At 35.3% G+C, this 19,760-nt stretch overlaps 2 protein-coding genes across 8 annotated transcripts in view; both read left to right on the top strand.

Moving 5' to 3' along the window:
- Positions 1 to 302: 302 nt before the first annotated feature.
- Positions 303 to 10,850, top strand: rbpms2a (RNA binding protein, mRNA processing factor 2a). 2 transcript variants are annotated; one of them, XM_058768119.1, is made up of 8 exons: positions 303 to 702; positions 4,038 to 4,115; positions 4,236 to 4,274; positions 4,833 to 4,895; positions 5,214 to 5,364; positions 6,858 to 7,021; positions 10,205 to 10,277; positions 10,367 to 10,850. In XM_058768119.1, exons 1-7 carry the CDS (start codon positions 649 to 651, stop codon positions 10,268 to 10,270), a joined length of 615 nt encoding a protein of 204 aa, XP_058624102.1. In that variant the 5' UTR covers positions 303 to 648; the 3' UTR covers positions 10,271 to 10,277; positions 10,367 to 10,850. The 2 variants fall into 2 exon arrangements, with proteins under 2 accessions (XP_058624102.1, XP_058624103.1); XM_058768120.1 differs by having other exon boundaries at positions 305 to 702; positions 6,858 to 7,006.
- A 3,958-nt stretch (positions 10,851 to 14,808) lies between these two features.
- The window catches only part of LOC131534664 (AP-3 complex subunit beta-2), a 42,044-nt gene continuing 37,092 nt past the window's right edge, over positions 14,809 to 19,760 (top strand). For 3 of the 6 annotated variants that reach the window (XM_058767671.1, XM_058767668.1, XM_058767670.1), the window contains exon 1: positions 14,809 to 15,019. In XM_058767671.1, coding sequence (XP_058623654.1) covers positions 14,913 to 15,019 — 107 coding nt within the window. In that variant the 5' untranslated portion in view covers positions 14,809 to 14,912. The remainder of the gene's footprint in view (positions 15,020 to 19,760) is intronic. The other 3 variants (XM_058767675.1, XM_058767672.1, XM_058767669.1) reach the window with 2 other exon arrangements.

Raw genomic sequence — 19,760 nt, 5'->3', positions numbered from 1 at the left:
TCACCCAAAAATGAAAATTCTGCCATTAATTACTCCAAAAAAATATCTTCATTTGTGTTCCGAAGATGAACGAAGGTCTTATGGGTTTGGAACGACATGAGGGTGAGTAATTAATGACAGAATTTTTATTTTCAATAAAACACAATAAAACCAGTTGGTTTCTGGTCAGAGCTGTATCCCTTCTAGCCACAGCCATTATGCAGGCAGGCATGGATGTAAAGGAGGGGTCAGATATGGTGATGATGGTGGTAAAGTGGGCCGGGCCTCGCGCAGCTGAGTCCCATCTGAAGCTCGGGTGCGCGCATTTAACATGATTGATCCGCTAATAGGACAGAAGAGCAGACGCACAACTTCAGCTTTAAATCTACCCACGGTTCCTCTTTCCTCCTTTCTTTCCACTTCAACTCAAACGAGCTTGATGTGAGCGAGGGGGGAAAAAAACTCCAAAAATCACCTCCTTTCCCTTCTGTCACCCTCACAGAGCACCTCTCACCTTTACTTTCGGATTGTGGCTTTAACTCACGGCTTCACTGGGCACAAACGACACCAGATTCTCTTCTGCAACTTTAACGCACACCAGGGACAAAATCACCGACAGGGAAACTGAGTTTTTATTTTTCTGGCACAAAGAAGCGTTAAAGTTACACAATGAGTCTGAAGTCAGATTCAGAGACGAACACCAGTGTTTCATTAGAGGAGGAGGTAAGAGAAATAAACTCTTTTGGTAAACATAAACTTCATTTAGTGAAGTTCAAGTCTCTGCCGGCGGATGACTGTGGAAAACTGTTTTGGCGTTTGACATAACGATTAAAACTCGCGTGAAGCGTTTCGGAGGCGTTTGAGGAAAAGCGTTTGCTGTGGAAAAGCTTGGAGAGGAATGTGGAGTCTGTTGATGATTAATCTTAAAGTTGGCACTGAAATATGAGACTCACCTGATGAGACACACACTCTCGTGTGACTCTGTGGATAAAGTTTAAAGCCAGATTTAACAAGCAAATGTTTCTGCGTGTGATCTTTCTTTTGAAGTTTTTCACCCCTCGTTCTCATGGTTGCGTTAAAGACGCGCAAACAGTGACGTACTGAACGTGGGTTTGCAAGAGATAATGTGATTAAAATATATTTTATTATTTTTTTTAAAACTTTTTTTAGTTTTTTTTTTTTTTTTTTTTTTCCAATGTGGTACAAGTATTTTGTTTTAATTATTTTTTTAAATACAGGCCTATATATTAAAAATATTCCTAAACGCATTAATTTACATGGATGCGTAAGTTCTTTTTTTTTTTTCTAAACCGTAATTTATCCTTTTTCGGTGTGTTTGGAGCATAGATGTAATTTCTGACTTCTAATGGAGGCATTATTTTAATCTAGAGTTTGATTAACTTTTTAACTTCAGACCTCAAAATACAGCCATTTAATTGTGTAAATGGATTCTATTTAAATTGAGCTTATGCTTTCATTTTCTTTTTTTTTTTTTTTCTTTTTTTGTGCAGCTTATCTTTAACTTTTAAAATGAGTATTTCAGCAGTTGCAGTAAACTGAGTGAAATAAGTGAACTTGTATAGAAGCCTTATTTATTCTATATAGGCCTAAAGTCTTATTTTTAGCGATATTCTATACTAGTCTGTGTTCTTGAGTGTAGCAGTCACCTCTGACCTCTTGTAGAGGCATTTCCTGCAGTTCAGTGAATTATTTTACTGGCATAAGACCTTACAAGGCAGTTTGCAAACACTCCTGTCAGAACACATCAGACTTGAGCAGGTTTTTTACATTAAAGTGAGAAGTTAGTGAGGGTCATTGTGTAAATGGTGCAGTCTGAGTTGGACTCTGGTTGAGTGTTTGGGGTGGGAGTTGTGTCCTGTCATTGTTACCGGGCAGCACTGGGTCAGAGTGTTTGGTGTGGCCTGTTCGGATTGTTCATTGTGTTCAACCTGCAATAATTAGGACAGGGGTTTCCTCCCTCTGTGCCTCGAACCGTTCGCTCGCATCCCCATACATGCCCTTTGTTTCTGTCCTGTTTTTCTGACCACCGACAGAATCAACTGTTTATTTAGGATATTAAGTGGCTCATTGTCCATTATTTGTGTTTGTGGAGTGTGTTTATTCCTTTTTGATTAAATTCCTGTTGTTTATTTGCCCTCTCAGCTGCTGACAGAGCTTGAGCACTGCGCTCATGTTTCGTGTTTCAGGAACATTGAGGATAACCAGAAAGTTTGTGCTGAGGGGTTTTAAACAGACACAGTCTGAACTCTGCGACTGCTCTCCCCTGCAGCCGTTGTTCCGCCGCTCAGGAAATGACGGGTTTCCAGTGGCTGATGTATTGGTGGAAATGTGTAGAAATCTAAGTGATGGACGTTTGTCCAGTTATACACTCTGATGATTGGCTTTTTTAGCACTTTAATGACCTAACACATTGTTTTTAGTGGCGATACCACGTATTTTGTGCACCGTGGTGTTCAATCGCTTTTCTTGTACCATGGCATTTGATACTTCAAAGAATACCATGACACAAAAAATAAATTTATTATTTTTAGCACAATTAAAAAGAGTCTTGCTTTATAAGCATGTCTGGGTCATATAAAAAGTGAAATTTTACTTTTATTTTTTTTGCATTGACATTTTCATAGATTTTTATTTATTATTATTATTGCTTTATGAACTCCAGGAAAAAAGTGCTGTTTTCACTGACAATCTGAACTGAGAATAATGCATTATTATTATTATCATTATTAGTTATTATTATTCAGGACAAATGACTGTTTTATTGACAATCCACACTAAGATAATACACTCTCAGAAATTAAGGTACAGAAGCTGTCACTGTACCTATTAGGTTCAAATATGTACATTAAGTACTAATATGTACCTTTTAAGGTACCAAAATGGACCCTTTAGGTACAAACACTTTTGAAAAGGTGTGAGTGTAGGAATTGTAGAACTCAGGGGAAATTAATGCTGTTATTTATTTTTTAACTCTATGGGACAAATTACAGTTTCATTAACTGCACAGATATAATAGGAATTACGAAAGGGGAGAAAATGAAAATCTTATACAATTTAATTTTAATACAGGACAAACTTCTATACTACTTTGAGAATTTGCATTAAAAATATGAATAATATGAATTGCATAAAGAATGCAGGATAAAACTGTCCAAACTGTACATCACAATGCAAAAAATAGAAGACTCTTTTTGGATTAAACCATTTTAAAATCTTGTTTCTTTTAGTTCCGTGGTAAAATGTGAGCTGGACATGTTTTTTTGTGAGGTTCACCCAAAACCCAGAGTCTTTCAGATTACGGTTGTTCACCTTTGAAGCGTTTGGAGAATGTGATGGGTCAGGCTGAACCAAAGTTTTCTCTCTCTCTCTCTCTCTCCCCTCTTTTCCGTAAAAGGTCATAGCACACTGTGTCCTTCCTCCAATCTTTCTCTTCACCCCTCTAGATTTGTATAGAGTTGCTACATCTGTTTTTAAATGCTCGCTGCTTTTTGAGTAACTCTAGAATCTGTGATACTTAGTCTTAATTTGTTGGATAAAACGTGTTCTAGGAATTCCAAGGTTGAGTGTGTTCATACTTCAATGATTTTTATTTCTTTATTTGATCGCCCTTTGCTCTCTCTGTTCACTGTAATATCATTTGATCCATCCTGTTAATTTGTCGACTTAAATTAGATTTTCTACCTTCCACTCACATTTGGAGCAATAATGCTGTCCGCGCCCTGCAGAAGTTTCTGCATCCATGCTTAGGGTCACACACACCTGATCACCACGCACACACTTCTGCTCACTAAACTAACACGATCTCATGATTTTGATCTGAACACATTCAGTCTCCGATAGCACATTCTGCAGACAAAAGGAGAGACTCTGACACAATAGGAAGGGACAGAGACAATCCAAGGTAGTTCTAAACTGTTCCTGTTCTTCTCCTTTTCAGGTGCACATTTATTAGACCATACATGGCACTCATAGGTCCGAGGTCACTGCATTTTGTGTCATTTGTTTGCTGATGTCATTTAGGCATTTCCCTGTTCTAGGTACGAACACTATTTGTCAGTGGGCTGCCTGTCGACATCAAACCACGTGAGCTTTACCTGCTGTTCAGACCCTTCAAGGTAAGAGACATCGCCGGGGTGTTAGTCCACCTTTTTCTGGATGTGATTTTGATTTTAAGAAAATTGCTTGGAGTTCAATTTTTCTTCAGATTCACTTAATTTGTCCTTTTTATTAAACAGGGATATGAAGGATCTCTCATAAAACTGACCTCAAAACAGGTAAAGTTGAATTATTTCCTCTTGGTGTGAGGACCACACAGATGAATTAATCTAACGAATGCAAAAACGGACTTAAATGTAAACCCCCGAATCATAATTTTATTTTATTATAATCAATTTGTGTATGTATATAATTTGTTGCAAAAATGACTGACTGTTAACTATTATCACATGTAATATGCAAAAATCTTTAACTCATATGATGACACAAAATGAGACCGTTAAGCTATTTTTATTACATGTGACAAAGAAACTTAAACCTATGTTTTTAATTTTTGTATTTTTTTTAAACTAATTTCTTTTATAGGTTCAAGGTTCTTTATTTGTCGTACATGTTTATTTTTTTTTTGCACGTGTATATAATGTACTTGTACTTTAACTTATAAAGAAATTTCTTATGAAGAAATTGGTCCAAAAAATTTATTTAATATTAAAGCTAATCAATATTATAATTAAGTTTAAAAAAAAAAAAAAAAATCATTTTGGGGTGAAATGGTACATTCTTAACCGGTTTTATTTTAAGATGACTTATCTGATGTGTTTCTTTCCATTCTCTAGCCTGTGGGGTTTGTCACGTTTGACAGCCGGTCTGGGGCTGAAGCGGCCAAGAATGCGTTAAACGTAAGTAACCGCTGGTCCGTCAGTAAGCTGAAGTGATGGCAACTTTTAATTATTCATAAGACTGTCTGTGCTTTATGTCCTCCAAACTTCGCTCTTAAAAGTCTGACTCAGATGCTGCTCTCCTCTCTACGGGGGGGAAGTTTCACTTGGTCCTCAAGAAAAGTTCCATGACGTCATGCTTTTCATGCACATACTTTGGGAATTAGTGCACTTGTGCTGCTGTTCCGTTTATGGACCTGTTGATTGATTTGTGCATTGTATGAAGAATAATTAGACACTATTCAGTTGAGAAAGTCAACACACTCTCATTTTTCTTAGGGTATTCGCTTTGACCCAGAGAGCCCTCAAACGCTGCGTCTGGAGTTTGCTAAAGCCAACACGAAGATGGCGAAGAGTAAACTGATGGCCACGCCAAACCCTTCCAACCTGCACCCAGCTCTAGGTGCGCACTTCATCGCTAGAGACCCATGTGAGTATGGGCTTAAGCCCCGCCCACACCGTAGGACATAATGCTGGTTCCGCCCCATCCGAGTTAATTTGCAAAATGCCACTAGAAAACTACCAAATGCATTTTAGGGTACATTTACACAACATTGTTTTCAACTAAAAACCAACTTTATGGATGTGTGTCTAGGGATGTGATATACCGGTAGAAATTTGTCAACCGGTAGAGACTTTTTTTTATTTTTTTTTTATTGCCGTTATGCGCTCGCATGATGTTGTTGTGCTACATGGTCACAATGTATAGTTTGCATGCGTTTTTAAGCATTGCGGCTTAATAACAAGTGACTTTAAGCCATTAAAATATAATCAGCAGTGAAAGAGAACTCGTTTTGCTATGTGCGCACTGTTTGAGAGACTGTTTCACTGTCAGAGAGGAGCGCACATGTGAAGACTGTGCTCATAGAGCATGGCAGTATTGAACTATTTTGAGTATTGAGTTATTTTTCCCACTTTATAGGCCTTGAACCGTTAAATACATACACGTATGTGTCAAAATGCCCGTCTTTGCAAGTATCCTTGCCAACATGATAATTTTGGTCTTAAGTGAAAGCAAACAGCCGAGAAAGAAAACGTGTGTAACAGTATATTGGATCCGGGCAGCTCTTAAAGTGACAGCAGTCTAATATTCCTGCTGTCTGTCATTTTGTTACTCAAACAACAAAAGAGAGAATCTCTCATCGGCTCTTGAGAATCTCTTTTGCAACATTTAATAAGAAATATACATTTAATTTACACCATGAAGAATGTGGTGTTTTTATTCATTTTATACATTATACGATGTAGCATTTCTTGTTCTACTGTAGTTTTTATTTTTTCTGTCCTATTTTTGTAATGTCTTATTCACTATTTTCTTTTTTTTCTTTTATAAATTGCTGAATGTTTGCATGTCTTCAGTGAGCTTGTTTTTATCTTAAACCGAATGACACAACTTTTGAACTGTAGTGTATACAGTATTTTGGATGCGGTTTCCTTTTGGCTTGCTTGGTTGGGGGTTAAAATACACGTATACTAGTATCGTTCAGCTCACTTCAATGAATCAAATTTGTTCACATTTGATGAATTTGTGACACTAATATTTTTATTGAACTGAATCGAATCAACATTTAACTGAACTGAATAAGTGTTTCCATCTGTATAGCTGCTTATTGCTAAATTGAACTAAATAATTGAACACAATTGATAAACTACAGTTCTTGATCTGATCCAACATTGAACTGACTTGAGCTGAATAATGACGCTATTGTCTTTTTAGAGCTGCTTTAGAGCAGATTTTGGATTAGTCTCATATTTTAATGTTTGCTTGGTTGATTGTTACTTTCCTGTTTATTACTGTGAAGCTGCTTTGAAACTATCTCTATTGTATAAAGCACTATAAAAATAAAGTTGACTTGCTGTAAGTGATTCAGCTTCCTAGCGTTTGGTTCCGTATGTGACGCTCAGATTTATGTGATTCTGTAGATGACCTGACGGGGGCAGCACTGATCCCTGCGTCTCCTGAGGCGTGGGCTCCGTATCCTCTCTACACCACTGAACTGACCCCAGGGCTGCCTCACGCCGCCTTCACCTACCCCGCCGCTGCTGCCGCCGCCGCCGCCCTGCATGCCCAGGTGAGGGACCAACCGGTGTGTGCCCTCTCTTCCTTCACATCACTCTCTGCTTTTTCTGTCCAGTGTGACGTGACCACAGCTTGTTGATCCACACTTCCATTAGTTAGTTTGTACAGGAAGTACATTCTGTGGTTGTGAATTTGTAACATTCATAATTCTAAATGAGTCCCTAACTCCAGATCAACACAAATGGTGAAAGAAAGGGATTGTGCGTGAAGGCCAAGTTTGAAGTATTTACAAATTCTTTTTTTCTTCTTCTTTCTCTAATCTATTGAATTTGCTTTAAATTTGTGAATATTGTTTTTGAATCTCTTAGTTTATTGGATTTTTAATTATTTTATTGAATCTTTTCTTTTTGTCTTAAGATTCAAAATGAACAAATCAAAATACAAAATACACAAATATTTTAATTGTGCGGCTATACATTTTCATTAAATTATTTTGAATCTTATGAATTTTATTTTGTATCTTACATGTTTAATACAATCTCTTGAGTTTTTCTTAACTCATTTATGTATGTGTGCATGCATGCATACATACACACCCCTATTTATATTTGCGTTACATTGTTCGATTTTACACTAAGTTTTGTTGTGTACTGCACTATTTGACAAAAATGAGTCTACATTTCAGTGGCTTGTATTTCAGTATGCTTTTCCCATAATGCCCCTGACTCACGCTCTGGTTAAAACTGACCCTGGGTCAACATGATGACGCTAAACCAGAGGTGGTGTCAGGGGTCCACTTTGAATATGACAGGTCTGATTACCCAGAATCCCTCAGAACAGCATTCCTTGGCCTGCTAGCGTTGCTACGAGATCACATCAGAGAAAAGCTGTTTTTAATTGCATCTCAGGTTGGATTATGACTGAGTCGTTGAGTGAATCTGTGCCCAGGGAGGTGCCGGTTAAAGTTTAGCCAAAAAAAGTGTGTGAGCGTTTTTATGATCCATTAAAAGCAGCACATGTTAAAATTCTCCCCCACAAATGCTTTGCCTTGTAGGTTTAAATGGGTAAAAATGAGTATTAAAGTGTTTTATGCTCCTCAGGTGATTTAATGTCATGGTTTGTCAATCTTGCATTGTTCGCTTGAGTTTAATGAAATGTGATTGGTTTTGAAGACTGTGCTGACAGATCAAGTTTATTGATTGGATGGCTAGACTTTGTAGTTGTCATAGCAACACAGTGAGAGCTAAAGGTCATGGATGAAGAGGTTTTACTTCAGTCTCTTGAGCCGTACTGCATGTTCACAGGTTCATCAAGCCTCAAATTCAGCTTGTTTGTAATTTTAAGTGTAAGAGAATGGATGTTATCCAAACGAGAGAGCGAGAAAGAGAACTGATCCAAACCAATGTTTTACAATCCTGTTTGGAAGGACTGGTTAAGGTTGTGGTGTATTTTGTCAGGATCTCAAAGGAGTTGTAAAAGGTTTCATCCTCTGGGTGAGAGAGCGAGTGCTAATGGATCCACACGCTAAAGTGTCACTCTGAGGGGCTTCAGAGAGCTCAACAATCATTTTGTATTTTCCAAAGAATAAATATTTTTTACAATATTTATTAATAGTAATAATAGTAATAATAATAATAGTAATAATAATAATAGTAAATAATAATAATTAATAATAGTAGTAATAGTAAATAATAATAGAATTTATTGCAACAATAAAATTACTAATAATAATAGTTTTTTTTTAATAGAAAAAGCTGATCATTTCCTGCTTTTCATAAAAAAATTTAATTCTGTATCCTCCTGACTAGATTTTTATTTTTTTTTTCTCTCCATGTTATAACTTAGTTTAGAGGATAAGAGGGGGGAAAAAAGTGAAAACATTTTTTTAAATGTTAAACCGTGACATGTAAAGGAGTCGGGAGGATATTAAACTACTAATAATAATAATAATATAAATGTTCTGCATAAAACTGCTAAACAAACATGAAGAATTTTTAGCCATCCTGCATGATTTAGCTCAAGGAAATAGAAGTGGAATTCCTCTGGCATGTTTGCATGTAGCCGGGATGATGCAACTATAAGTCTGCGGTCAAACTGCTGGAAGAACAGAGCTCTTGGCTTTCCAGAGCTCTCCAACACACACCTGCAGAGTGAGACTACACGGCCTGCGCTCTGCTGGGCAAACCACTCGACGCTGCGTGAACAACGTGGGAAGCTCGGAGTTAAGGGCTGAAACGGACATGCCAGGCTGATTGTTGTCGTTCTCTTGCCCTTGGCTGGGGAAGGCAGGACGGGAAAGGAGTTAATGTCATCTTGCTGAAAGATGTTTATAGATGCACTGATAAGAATTTCCTGCTCAGTCTGGGAGTTCATGCTTGCGTCAGGTCATTAGCTCAGCTCAAACCGGAGCCTGTTGTAGAAATTGCTCTTTCTAGTTTGTTTTTGTGTTTTTTTTTTGTTTTGTTTTTTTTTGTCTTCTGTTGCCCCCTACAGTTTAAGACTTTTTACACAGATTTAAATGTTTGTTAGTGGTTCTTAAATGCCTCTTGGCAGCAACTTTGGTTCAGAAAAGTTTTAGTTGGCTATATAGTTCTTCTGGGATATTTAAATGGTTCTGAATGTTAAGCTCGTTTTGTTTGTTGTTTTTGTTTTATACAGAATGTTAATAATATTGGTATTTATAAATGTTTACTGTAGAATAAACATTTGCTATAAACTGTAAATGTAATACATAGCATATAAATTAGTATAAGTTATTTTTTTTATTATAGAATGAAAACGTATGTATTTGTCTTTTTATATAAATGTTGTAATGCATTACTTGTGTTGTGTATATTTTAATGTACTTTTCAATAACTTCATTTTAATGTATTTCTTTAGAATACATGCAAGTGATGCTTTTAACAAGACTTTTAGAAATGTCAATTTTATTATTTAATACAAACATTCACTTTAAAAAAATTCTTTACATAAGACTCTGCAAATAAAATGTAGTGATGCAGTATTTATAAATGTTAGTTAAAAATATCTATAGTTTAATAATATAGAATATACATTTTAAATGTTTTTTTTTTAATTTAAAACAATACAAATGAAATGTAGTAATGCAGTGTCTATATACATTGTTACTTTTTTAATAACTGTAAATTTATTATTATTATTTGTGGTCCATTACATGTCATGTTGGTCAAGGAAAAGCTTTTGATATGTCAGATCTGATTATAATTTCTCTTGTTCATGTTGTGTGTAGATGCGCTGGTACCCTTCTCCCTCTGAAAGTTCTCAACCGGGGTGGAAATCACGCCAGTTCTGTTAAATAATCAGTGAGTATCGCTTCCTTCACCTCCTGCATATGCTCACTAGTCTTGATTGTAGATGACCGTAAGCTGATGCGCCGTTCTCGTCTCCACAGATGCCATCCCTTACCAGACGTTTTGTTTTAGTTTCTCCCTCCTGTTTAAATGAAGGACAACTGGGCTCAGCATTTAATTTAATCAGGTTTATTTAATGGACAATCTAAGCATGAAGGATTGTTTTCCTGGAGGAAGTCTTCTACAAAGCACTCTGAGATGCTGAGGACTCTGACAAACCTCACGGTACTGTCTCCGTTTCCAGAGCTGCGCTTGACGAGCCAATCAGGCGCAGGCGTTCAACGTGTCTAGCTGCTCTGATAGATGTTTGTTTTTGAGGTCGTCATTCTGCATGCGATTTAAGGCATGAGTTCTAGAATTCAAACCTTTTCTTTTCCGTCCCAGCCGACCCTAAATGTTTTCAGCCTCTTGTTTTTGCAGTTTCTTTTGTGTGAAAGGTGGAGACCTGAATTTTGACTTTTTTTTCTTTTTTTTCAATCCAGTCTCTGTGTACTTTTGTTTTCTATTTTTTTTTTTTTTTTAAAACTGATGACATATGCACTGGGTATTTGTTTGTGTTTGTGATCTTGACGTGAACCGAGCAGATTCGAGTTCTTGTCTCCTCCAGACCTTTGCTGCATCTTCCTCTTGCCCTGAAATCACCAAACCTCTGCTATCTGTGTCTGCTTGGAGAATATTTGAACAAAAAAAAAGAAATGTACAAGTATTTTTGTACATGTGTAATGAATATTTATGCATTTTTGTTTTGTGCAATTAAATAAGTATATATGTATGAGCAGTTTAGTGTTCCTTGTTGTTTTTTGTTTTTTTTGGTGTTTTAGTTGGTTGTTAATTCAGTCTATAACCTGTTTGAAGTAAATAAGTGCAATTCTTGATTTAACTTTTTTTTTTTTTTTTCGCTCTGTTACATACTGAAGTTTCCAGACTGTGGCAGTACTGCGAGGTTTAAACGGACTGCTAACATGAGATTGCTGTATTATAATATATATATATAAAAAAAAAAAAAAAATGCTGACTTTTCTTTTTCAGAATGTGAAACTGGAGAATAAAAGGGAATCTGAGGATCTTGAGTGTTCTGAGTGGCTTCTTCTATCTTTGAATTTTCAGCTAAGGAATAGTTTGACCAAAATTGTACTTTATTTTATTTTTTGCTGAGAATGTGCTCAGGCCATTCAAGATGTAAAACTGTTTGTTTCTTCATCAGATTTGGAGAAATGTAGCATTACATCACTTGCTCACCAATGGATTCTCTGCAGTGAATGGGTGCCGTCAGAATGAGACTCCAAACAGCTGATAAAAACATCACAATCCACACTGCTCCAGTCCATCAAATAAAGTCCTATGGAAAAAGTTGTTCATAAGAGTCCTCTATGCAAAATATTACTTTCTCCAGTAAAAAGAAAAACAAAGTTGACTGAAATATGCACGGATCAAGCAATGCTTACAAGCCAAAAAAAAAAGGTCCAAAGCTGTTGTAAATCAATGTGAGTGAATTTTAATGTTAGAGGACAGAGGAAATGACAGAAGCAACGTTTTAAAGTTAAAATATCTTACTGATGGATTTGTTTTATCCAAACACAGTTTTTTGCTTCAAGATGTTAAGTGATGGACTGGAGTGGTGTGGATTGTGATGGTTATCAGCTGTTTGGACTCTCTCGTACTGACGGCACCCATTCACTGCAGAGGATCCATTAGTGAGCAAGTGATGTAATGAGTATATTTTTAGAAAAATTTTGTACTATTCCTTAAATGGCGTTTTCTTGTATGGATTTTACACCCTTCTATACCCCTCCATATTGCTGCTGCAGATATGAGTTTACGGGTTATTTTAGTGTGTATATCTGCTCTCTCGTTCCACGTTTTTCCTTTTAAGGCATCAGTTCCTAAGCAGCTGTTACCAGCTGAAGAACAGAACTTCATCCAATCACAACACAACCGCAGATCTGGCCTGTGAAAAGCTGGTGTTTATTTGAATAGCGCTATTGTTTTCAAACTACGTCTGAATGAATATCGGTGGGTAATTCAATTTATTTCAATAGTGCTTTCACAATACATTGTTCCAAGTCAGCGTTACCAAAAATAGTATCTTAACTCCCAAGTGAGCGAGCAGAGGCGACTGGCAAAGGAAAAACCCCTCAGATGTAGAAGCAGACATGGAAGAAACCTTACAAGGGAACCAAGACGCCATGAGGGAAGTCCTCCTCATCTGGCACATGTTTAAAGTCCATGTTTGTTGTATATGCTTGTGTACTCCTAAAAAGTTTGAATAAGATTTTAAAATACGCTTATTCTGCAAGGATTCAATCAAAACAGGGCTGTAAAGACATTTACAATGTTAAAGTCTTCTATTTAAACAAAGAAAAAAGGCTGTTCTTTTGAAATTTATACTTTAAAAAAATCTGGAAAAATATTCAGTACAGCTATTGATAAATGTTTCCTGAGCAGTAAATCATACCATAGAATGATTTCTGAAGGACTGGAGTAATGATGCTGAAAATTCAGCTATGATCACAGAAATAAAATCTGCTAGGCCTATTTGGAAATTGTAAGATTTCACAATATTTATTTTATGGTCTCTGATCAAAAATGCAACCTCATTATGCATAGCCTACTATGTACAGTACATGTAATATAGCACGGCCCTCTCATTTTAAGAGGGCCCTCCCAAAAAAATTCTGCTGTGGATATGAATATAGTACTATGTAGTATGCCGTTTTGACCATAGCCATGATGGAAATAACCTAGAACTAGTGTTAGTGAACAAAGAGCCGGTGTGTTGATTCGTAACTTAAGGTGGGAGGCTTCCGGTTACTTTAGCTGTACAAAAACAGTCCGTCATGCTGGAAAGCTCATACTGCAAACTTGTATTTGTTATCATATTATTTTCATGTATTCTCGAGTAGTTCATGAATGCGTTTGCTGCACTGTTTTTCTTTTATCTATATGAATCCGAAGTCTCTCACATAACACATAGCTTACTTCTGTGTTGCAAAACAAGGCAGATAAACACGTGTTTCTGACATGAAAGCGCAGTCGTATGTTGACACAGAGCAGAAAGAATGTTTGTCCGCCTCCCACTTAAGAGGGATTTCCTGAATCCAAGAAAAGATCTCAAATGTTCCTTCAGAGAACAGAAAGAAAGAGACAAGTGCCTGTCTGTTTGTCTACCTACAGGCTCTTTCAAACCTGTAATGGCATGTTGCTATTTACATTAAAGAGATGGCATAAATTGCTTTAAAGTCTTTTAGTGTATGAGTGAACAGAGAGATGATTTATGTTGACTCAGGCAGGCTTATGTCAGCTTTTGGCCTGAGAACTGAAAACCAGAACACCCCTCTCAAGGTTATTTGCTATGACTTTCTTTTTCTGGAATGATGTCATTGCTATTTTTAGTCTTTGGCTCTTCATTTCACATTAGTTAAAGAAGTTGACATGAAATGTATTTTATAAATATAATCTAGGCAATAATTACATGCAATGTGAGTCATTCAGTGTAGATCAGGTGTGACCGCTTCGCTGCATCTGCGTGATGGAACGCTGCCGCCATCTGCTGGTTAGAAAGTAAACCTGACAAAATAAAACATCATAATAATAATACACTTCTGTATTTTATAAAATGAAAGATGAAATCCTTCTCAAAAAGGAAATTATTCTGTATTGTGCGTATGTGCGTTTAGGTACATTGTACAGAGGAATAAATAAAATAAAATATATAAAACCTTTTTCATGCTTCGTAGGAAAGTGAGGATAGAAAATTAAATTAAATACAACTCAAAGTGAATTTTAGTATTTTAATTACATTTAGTTCAATGAGGTTTCTCAAGAAAACAAAAACAGATGCTAAAATAAATTATTTTCCATTATTATTTCATTTGTTTTGGATACCTGATAAAATAAAATAAAACCATAAAATTGACATAAAACATTAAAATAAAATAAAGTCTGTTTATTTCCCGTTTTTGGATACCACACCTGAAATTGAGCATATAAAATTAAACGCAAATAAAATACATTAAATGCTAAAAGTTAGAGGCTAAATTATTATTATTATTATTATTTTAAATAAAAATATATCACTACAGTACTAATGAAATAAAATATAAAATAAAATCTTTTGTTTATATCATGTGTTTGTATACTTCACACGGAAATGAGGACATAAAATAAAATTAAATACAGCTAAAACTAATTTTTTGTATTTTAATTAAAATTACATTTGAATTATTTCTAAAACCAGATGCAAAATTCAATTTTCGTTATTATTTCTGTTGTTTTGCATACCTCACTACAGTACTGAGGAATTAAATGAAATTAAATGAAATTTTAAATCAAATGAAATTTTAAATTAAATTTTAAATTAAATTTTAAATTAAATTAAATTAAATTAAATTAAATTAAATTAAATTAAATTAAATTAAATTAAATTAAATTAAATGTTTTCACCGCAACTTGAACAGATGTGAACAGGGATGACGCATGCGCGCGCCCCCGGCCCTGTCCGCTTCAGCACCGCGTAACGGCTCACGTGACTCAGTCTCCGGCGCTCTCCGCCGCTCCGCATCATCATCATCATCAGCAGCAGCAGAGATGTCCGCGAGCTCCGCGTTCAGCGACGAGAAAGGCGGCTCCGCCAGCGAGCCCGAGTACGGCCACGACCCGGCCAGCGGCGGCATTTTCTCCTCAGACTACAAGAGGTGAGACCCGCCGCGTCTGTGCTACCGGAGCGATTACCGTACAGAAAATCTCAGACAGGGCGAGGTGCGCATGCGCGGATGAACGAATGAATTCTGTGGAAAAACAAAGAGATGATAAACAGTGAGATGAACTGGCGTGAATGGCGTGTGTGTGCGCGCGTTATTCGTGTGTTTATATGTTTCAGCACCGGTCGGTGGACAGCGCTCAGGTCCCATATGATGACTTCTGTGCTGTTTCACACCTCAGTTTGGCTGTTTTAGTCGTTTATTTGGTGAAATTGTTGGTTTATGTAGTTAGTATTTATATGGCAGTGATTTCTCGTTGTTTCTACAGTGTAAATATAGCCCTGTTATCTATATCTCTCGCTATCATATAGACTTAGCGTCGCTAGCATCATGTTGACTAGCACAGCTTCCTCTTCATCTACATCCGCCTCTCTTGATTATAACCTCAGGTTAACATCTCAACAAACACAGAACGTTGGTTATTTTGGGGAACCATAGAGAACTTTTTTAATCAAAAACTAACATTCCCAGACTCTCTCAGATGTTTTTTTTTTTTTTTTTTGTAATAATCTAAAGAGAACTTATACAGAACGTTCTCATATGATAATTTGTACATTTTATTTTTATTACCATTAGTTAACCTTCCCTGAACATTATGAGAAACAAAAAACTGGGATAAGCTGGGAGTCCATGTTTCACACAATTATGCTTTACTTTTTAGGTTTTTAATTCACACTATTTATCTTTGGCAAAATCTATTAATAAAACATATATATATATATACACACACACACACACACACACACACACACACATATATATATATATATATATATATATATATATACATATATATATATATATATATATATATATATATATATATAAACGATATAAAAAAATACTAAAATTATTTGTAGTTAACTAAAAAGTAACCTTCCCAGATCGTTGCAGGGAGTTTTTTGTAATAATCTAAAGAAAATGTTCTATAATGGTTATTTTTAGTGTTTATATGTATTGTGTACATACACACACACACACACACACACACACAAACACACAAACACACACAAAAACTAACCTTCTTAGAACGTCTGGGAACCAAAATCGGATAATCTTAGTTTTGTCCATGTTTCACACTTTACTCTGGGTTTTTAACTCACACACTTAACCTTTGCCACCACAATTGAAAGCAAAAAGTTACAAATGTGAAAAATATGTCTGTTTAGCAAAGTTAAATTAAAATATTTATAACTATAATAATAATAGCGACAAAAGCACATAGCAAAATTACTAAAACAAATTAACATGAAAATCATATAATAAAAGCTCATTTAAAATATTATTAAATACTATAGTAGTAAAAAAAATTATAATACTAAAATTAGTAAAGTAATATTTTTCTTTTCTTTTTCTAGGTAACAAAAAGTATAAATGTGAAAATGTTGCTTAACACAGGATTTAATGTGACCTTAAGCCAGGATTACATGTTTTCATTGAACATCTACAATGTACAATCTACTGATGTTTTCATCTACATCTTCCTCTTCCTCCACCTCTATTCTGCCTCTGTGTCTTGTAAAGATGTGAAGATTATGAAGGTGCGATCTTTAACTGAGATTGATAATCAATGTTGGCAGACTCTCTTTCTCTGTCTGTGGCTATATTTGGAGGCAGGTGCTTCAGATCAGTGAGATGTGTGGAGAATATCAAGGCTCGTCTGTTTCTGCTGAGGTCATGTGACGTGCTTATCCTGTAGCTGTTTATTTACTAATATTATTCACTGGAAATGTCTATTTTTTTTATCATTTATCTGTCGTGCTTTTGATTCTTGTTGAATCCAGTGTTATTATAATTAAGACTAAGATTAAAATGATAAAAACTTGTTTTTGGTCATTTAAATAAAGCTGAAATTATTAGATGAAAAATTCAAAAAAATTTCAAACACATTAGAAATTAACTGAAATAAATAAACTAAAGTACTTAAATTATTAAAGCTATAACAGAAAAACAGAAATAAAAAACAAATGATAAATTAAATATATTATTTGTTTATTTATTTTCAGGTTTATTTGACAGGGACAATGCACATCAATAATACATAAATGTGCCAGAATTAGCCAGAAGGCTATTTTGCATCTGCAGTCCCTGGACTGATGGTAAAATTGCCACCCTAAAAATATAAAAAAAATTAATCAAAACATAATTAACACATGCTTCAAAATACATATCAAAATTTACACAATGCCTAAAAAAAAATGAACATCCGCATAAAAATTATACTATATAATATACTATATAATTACATATACTATACTATATACTATATAATTTTAATCGAAATGTTTAAAGAAAACTTATGGAAATGACAAAAGCCCATCTCAAAATGACTACAACTTAACTAAAATTCAAATGAAAACTGATATCTAAAAATAAAAGCTACCTTGAAATATTCATAAATGCTGTAATAGTATATACAGTAAATAAGACTGAAATTACACTGCTTGGATAAATCTGGCCTTTCACTGGGCATCATTTAGTTCATGTAATTTCTTTCTCAGACAGTAGAGAGAGCCAGATGCACACTCTTAAAATTAAAGGTGCTTCACGATGCCACAGAAGAACCTTTTTTGTCTAAATGGTTCCATCAAGAACCTTTAACATCTGAAGAACCTTTCTGTTTCACAAAAGGTTCTTTGTGGCGAAAGAAGGTTCTTCAGATTATAAAAAGGTAAGAAAGAAATGGTTCTTTAAAGAACCTTTGACTGAATGTTTCTTTGTGGAACCAAAAATGGTTCTTCTATGGCATCGCTTTATTTTTAAGAGTGCACACATTTTCACATCATTGCTTTTGTCAGACTGTTATCTGAATTCATTTAAATATGAAGACGATTCACAAACCTTGACTTTACCACGGCCTTACTTCTCGATGCTGCTTAAAATAGTGTTCTGGAATTGACTGAAGTTTGAAGTATATGTTCATTTGTTATCTAATGTTGAGGGGAATGCTGTGATTTAGATACTGTAATGTGATCTGTGAGCTTCTGTGGTGGGTTATCTGTGTACAGTAGCTACGCTTCCATTCAGAAGTTTGGGGTTTCATTTGCTCACCAAGGCTGCATTTATTTGAAAAAAATATATAGTAATATTGTGAAATGTTATTGCAATTTAAAATAGCTGTTTTATATTTTAATGTATTTTAAAGTGTAATTTATTCCTGTGATGTAAAGTTGAATTTTCAGCATCATTACTCCAGTCTTCAGTGTCACATGATCCTTCAGAAATCATTCTAATATGCGGATTTGCTGCTGTTGTGCTGCTTCATATTTTTGTGGAAACAGTGATACTTTTTTCAGGATTCTGAGAGAATAGAAAATTCAAAAGAACAGCATTTGTGTGAAATAGAGATATTTTGTAACATTGTAAATGCCTTTACTGTCACTTCTGATCAATTTAATGCATCCCTTTTGAATAAAAGTAATAAAAAAAACGACCCCTAGCTTTATTTAGATGGACATGCAGCACTGATTCCAGCAGAGGGCGCTGTAATACTAAGATTCATGCAAGAACACAAACCAGTCACCGGAAGTTGGGGATTTTAGTGTAAAGAAAAATCGTTTAATCAGAATAACTTCTGAAGAAACCTTCCTGTTCTAATAAAATAACAACCAATACTAATAATCAATAATATAATACTCTAACATATTTCACACTCCCAGTCCTCAGCTATTTCCCACTTAATATTCTGTTTCTCTTAGAAATACTATATGTATGAACATGAGATGCACTGTGAATGCGTTTAATGCTGTTGCTGTGTTGTGAATGAGGCATAAATGTGACATAAATATGTTTTCTCTCTGCATAATCATCACTTTCAGATTTCTGTTCTGCTGTCACAGAGCTCTGACACTGTTGCGCTGCAGGATGTCTGTGTGTGTGTGTGTGTGTGTGTGTGTGTGTAATGGCAGTTCGACTGGTTCCACAGTAAACATGAAGACGAGCGATCCTCACATGCTGTTGCCTTGGCAACACGCCCCTCTGATCTGCTACTGTACAGCTCTCCATCTCTGCTCCGTTAACAGCTAAATAAACAGAGAAGCAGAGACACTAGAATTCATGAGATTGCTGTAGATCAGACAGACAGACTCTGTATGTGAGTGTAGAGAGATTTGGTGCTTTCTGACGCAGGAGAATGTCTCTTTAGAGGTCAGTGGCTTTTAGCACTGCAGTGTGAATTCTGCGTCTGTCTGTGAATTTGGCTGTTCCCAATCCCTTCTCCATGTTATTCTGGGCTCAGAAATGCCACATCACTGACAATAAGAATTGGACTCATTCAGAAGAATCAAACTGTATTGAACAAAATGACAGTGAATCGTTTTGATCAAACTGTGTCAAACATAAAGTATTAGAGTGACTGAAATGCAACCAAAGCGTATCTGACAAAATAACAGTAAACTGAGTCATAATGATTCAAATGAATCAAACTGTATCAGACAGAATAAAACTAAATGTGACTGAAATGTAACTGAAGCTGAAGGATTCAAATGAATCAGACTGAACTGGAAAGAATGAACATGAATCAAATTGAACTAAATTGATTCAATTTTAATAAAAAAATGTCATACAGAAGCATTTTATACAAACTGAAATGAACAGGATGAAATTCAATCAAACTAAATCAGATGAATTCAAATGATTCAGACTGTACTAAATAGAATGAAAATGAATTTAAAAA

This window comes from Onychostoma macrolepis, chromosome 25 (genome assembly GCF_012432095.1).
Source record: "Onychostoma macrolepis isolate SWU-2019 chromosome 25, ASM1243209v1, whole genome shotgun sequence".
NCBI classification, from domain to species: Eukaryota; Metazoa; Chordata; class Actinopteri; order Cypriniformes; family Cyprinidae; genus Onychostoma; species Onychostoma macrolepis.
This window is presented reverse-complemented; position numbering and strand designations above follow the sequence as displayed.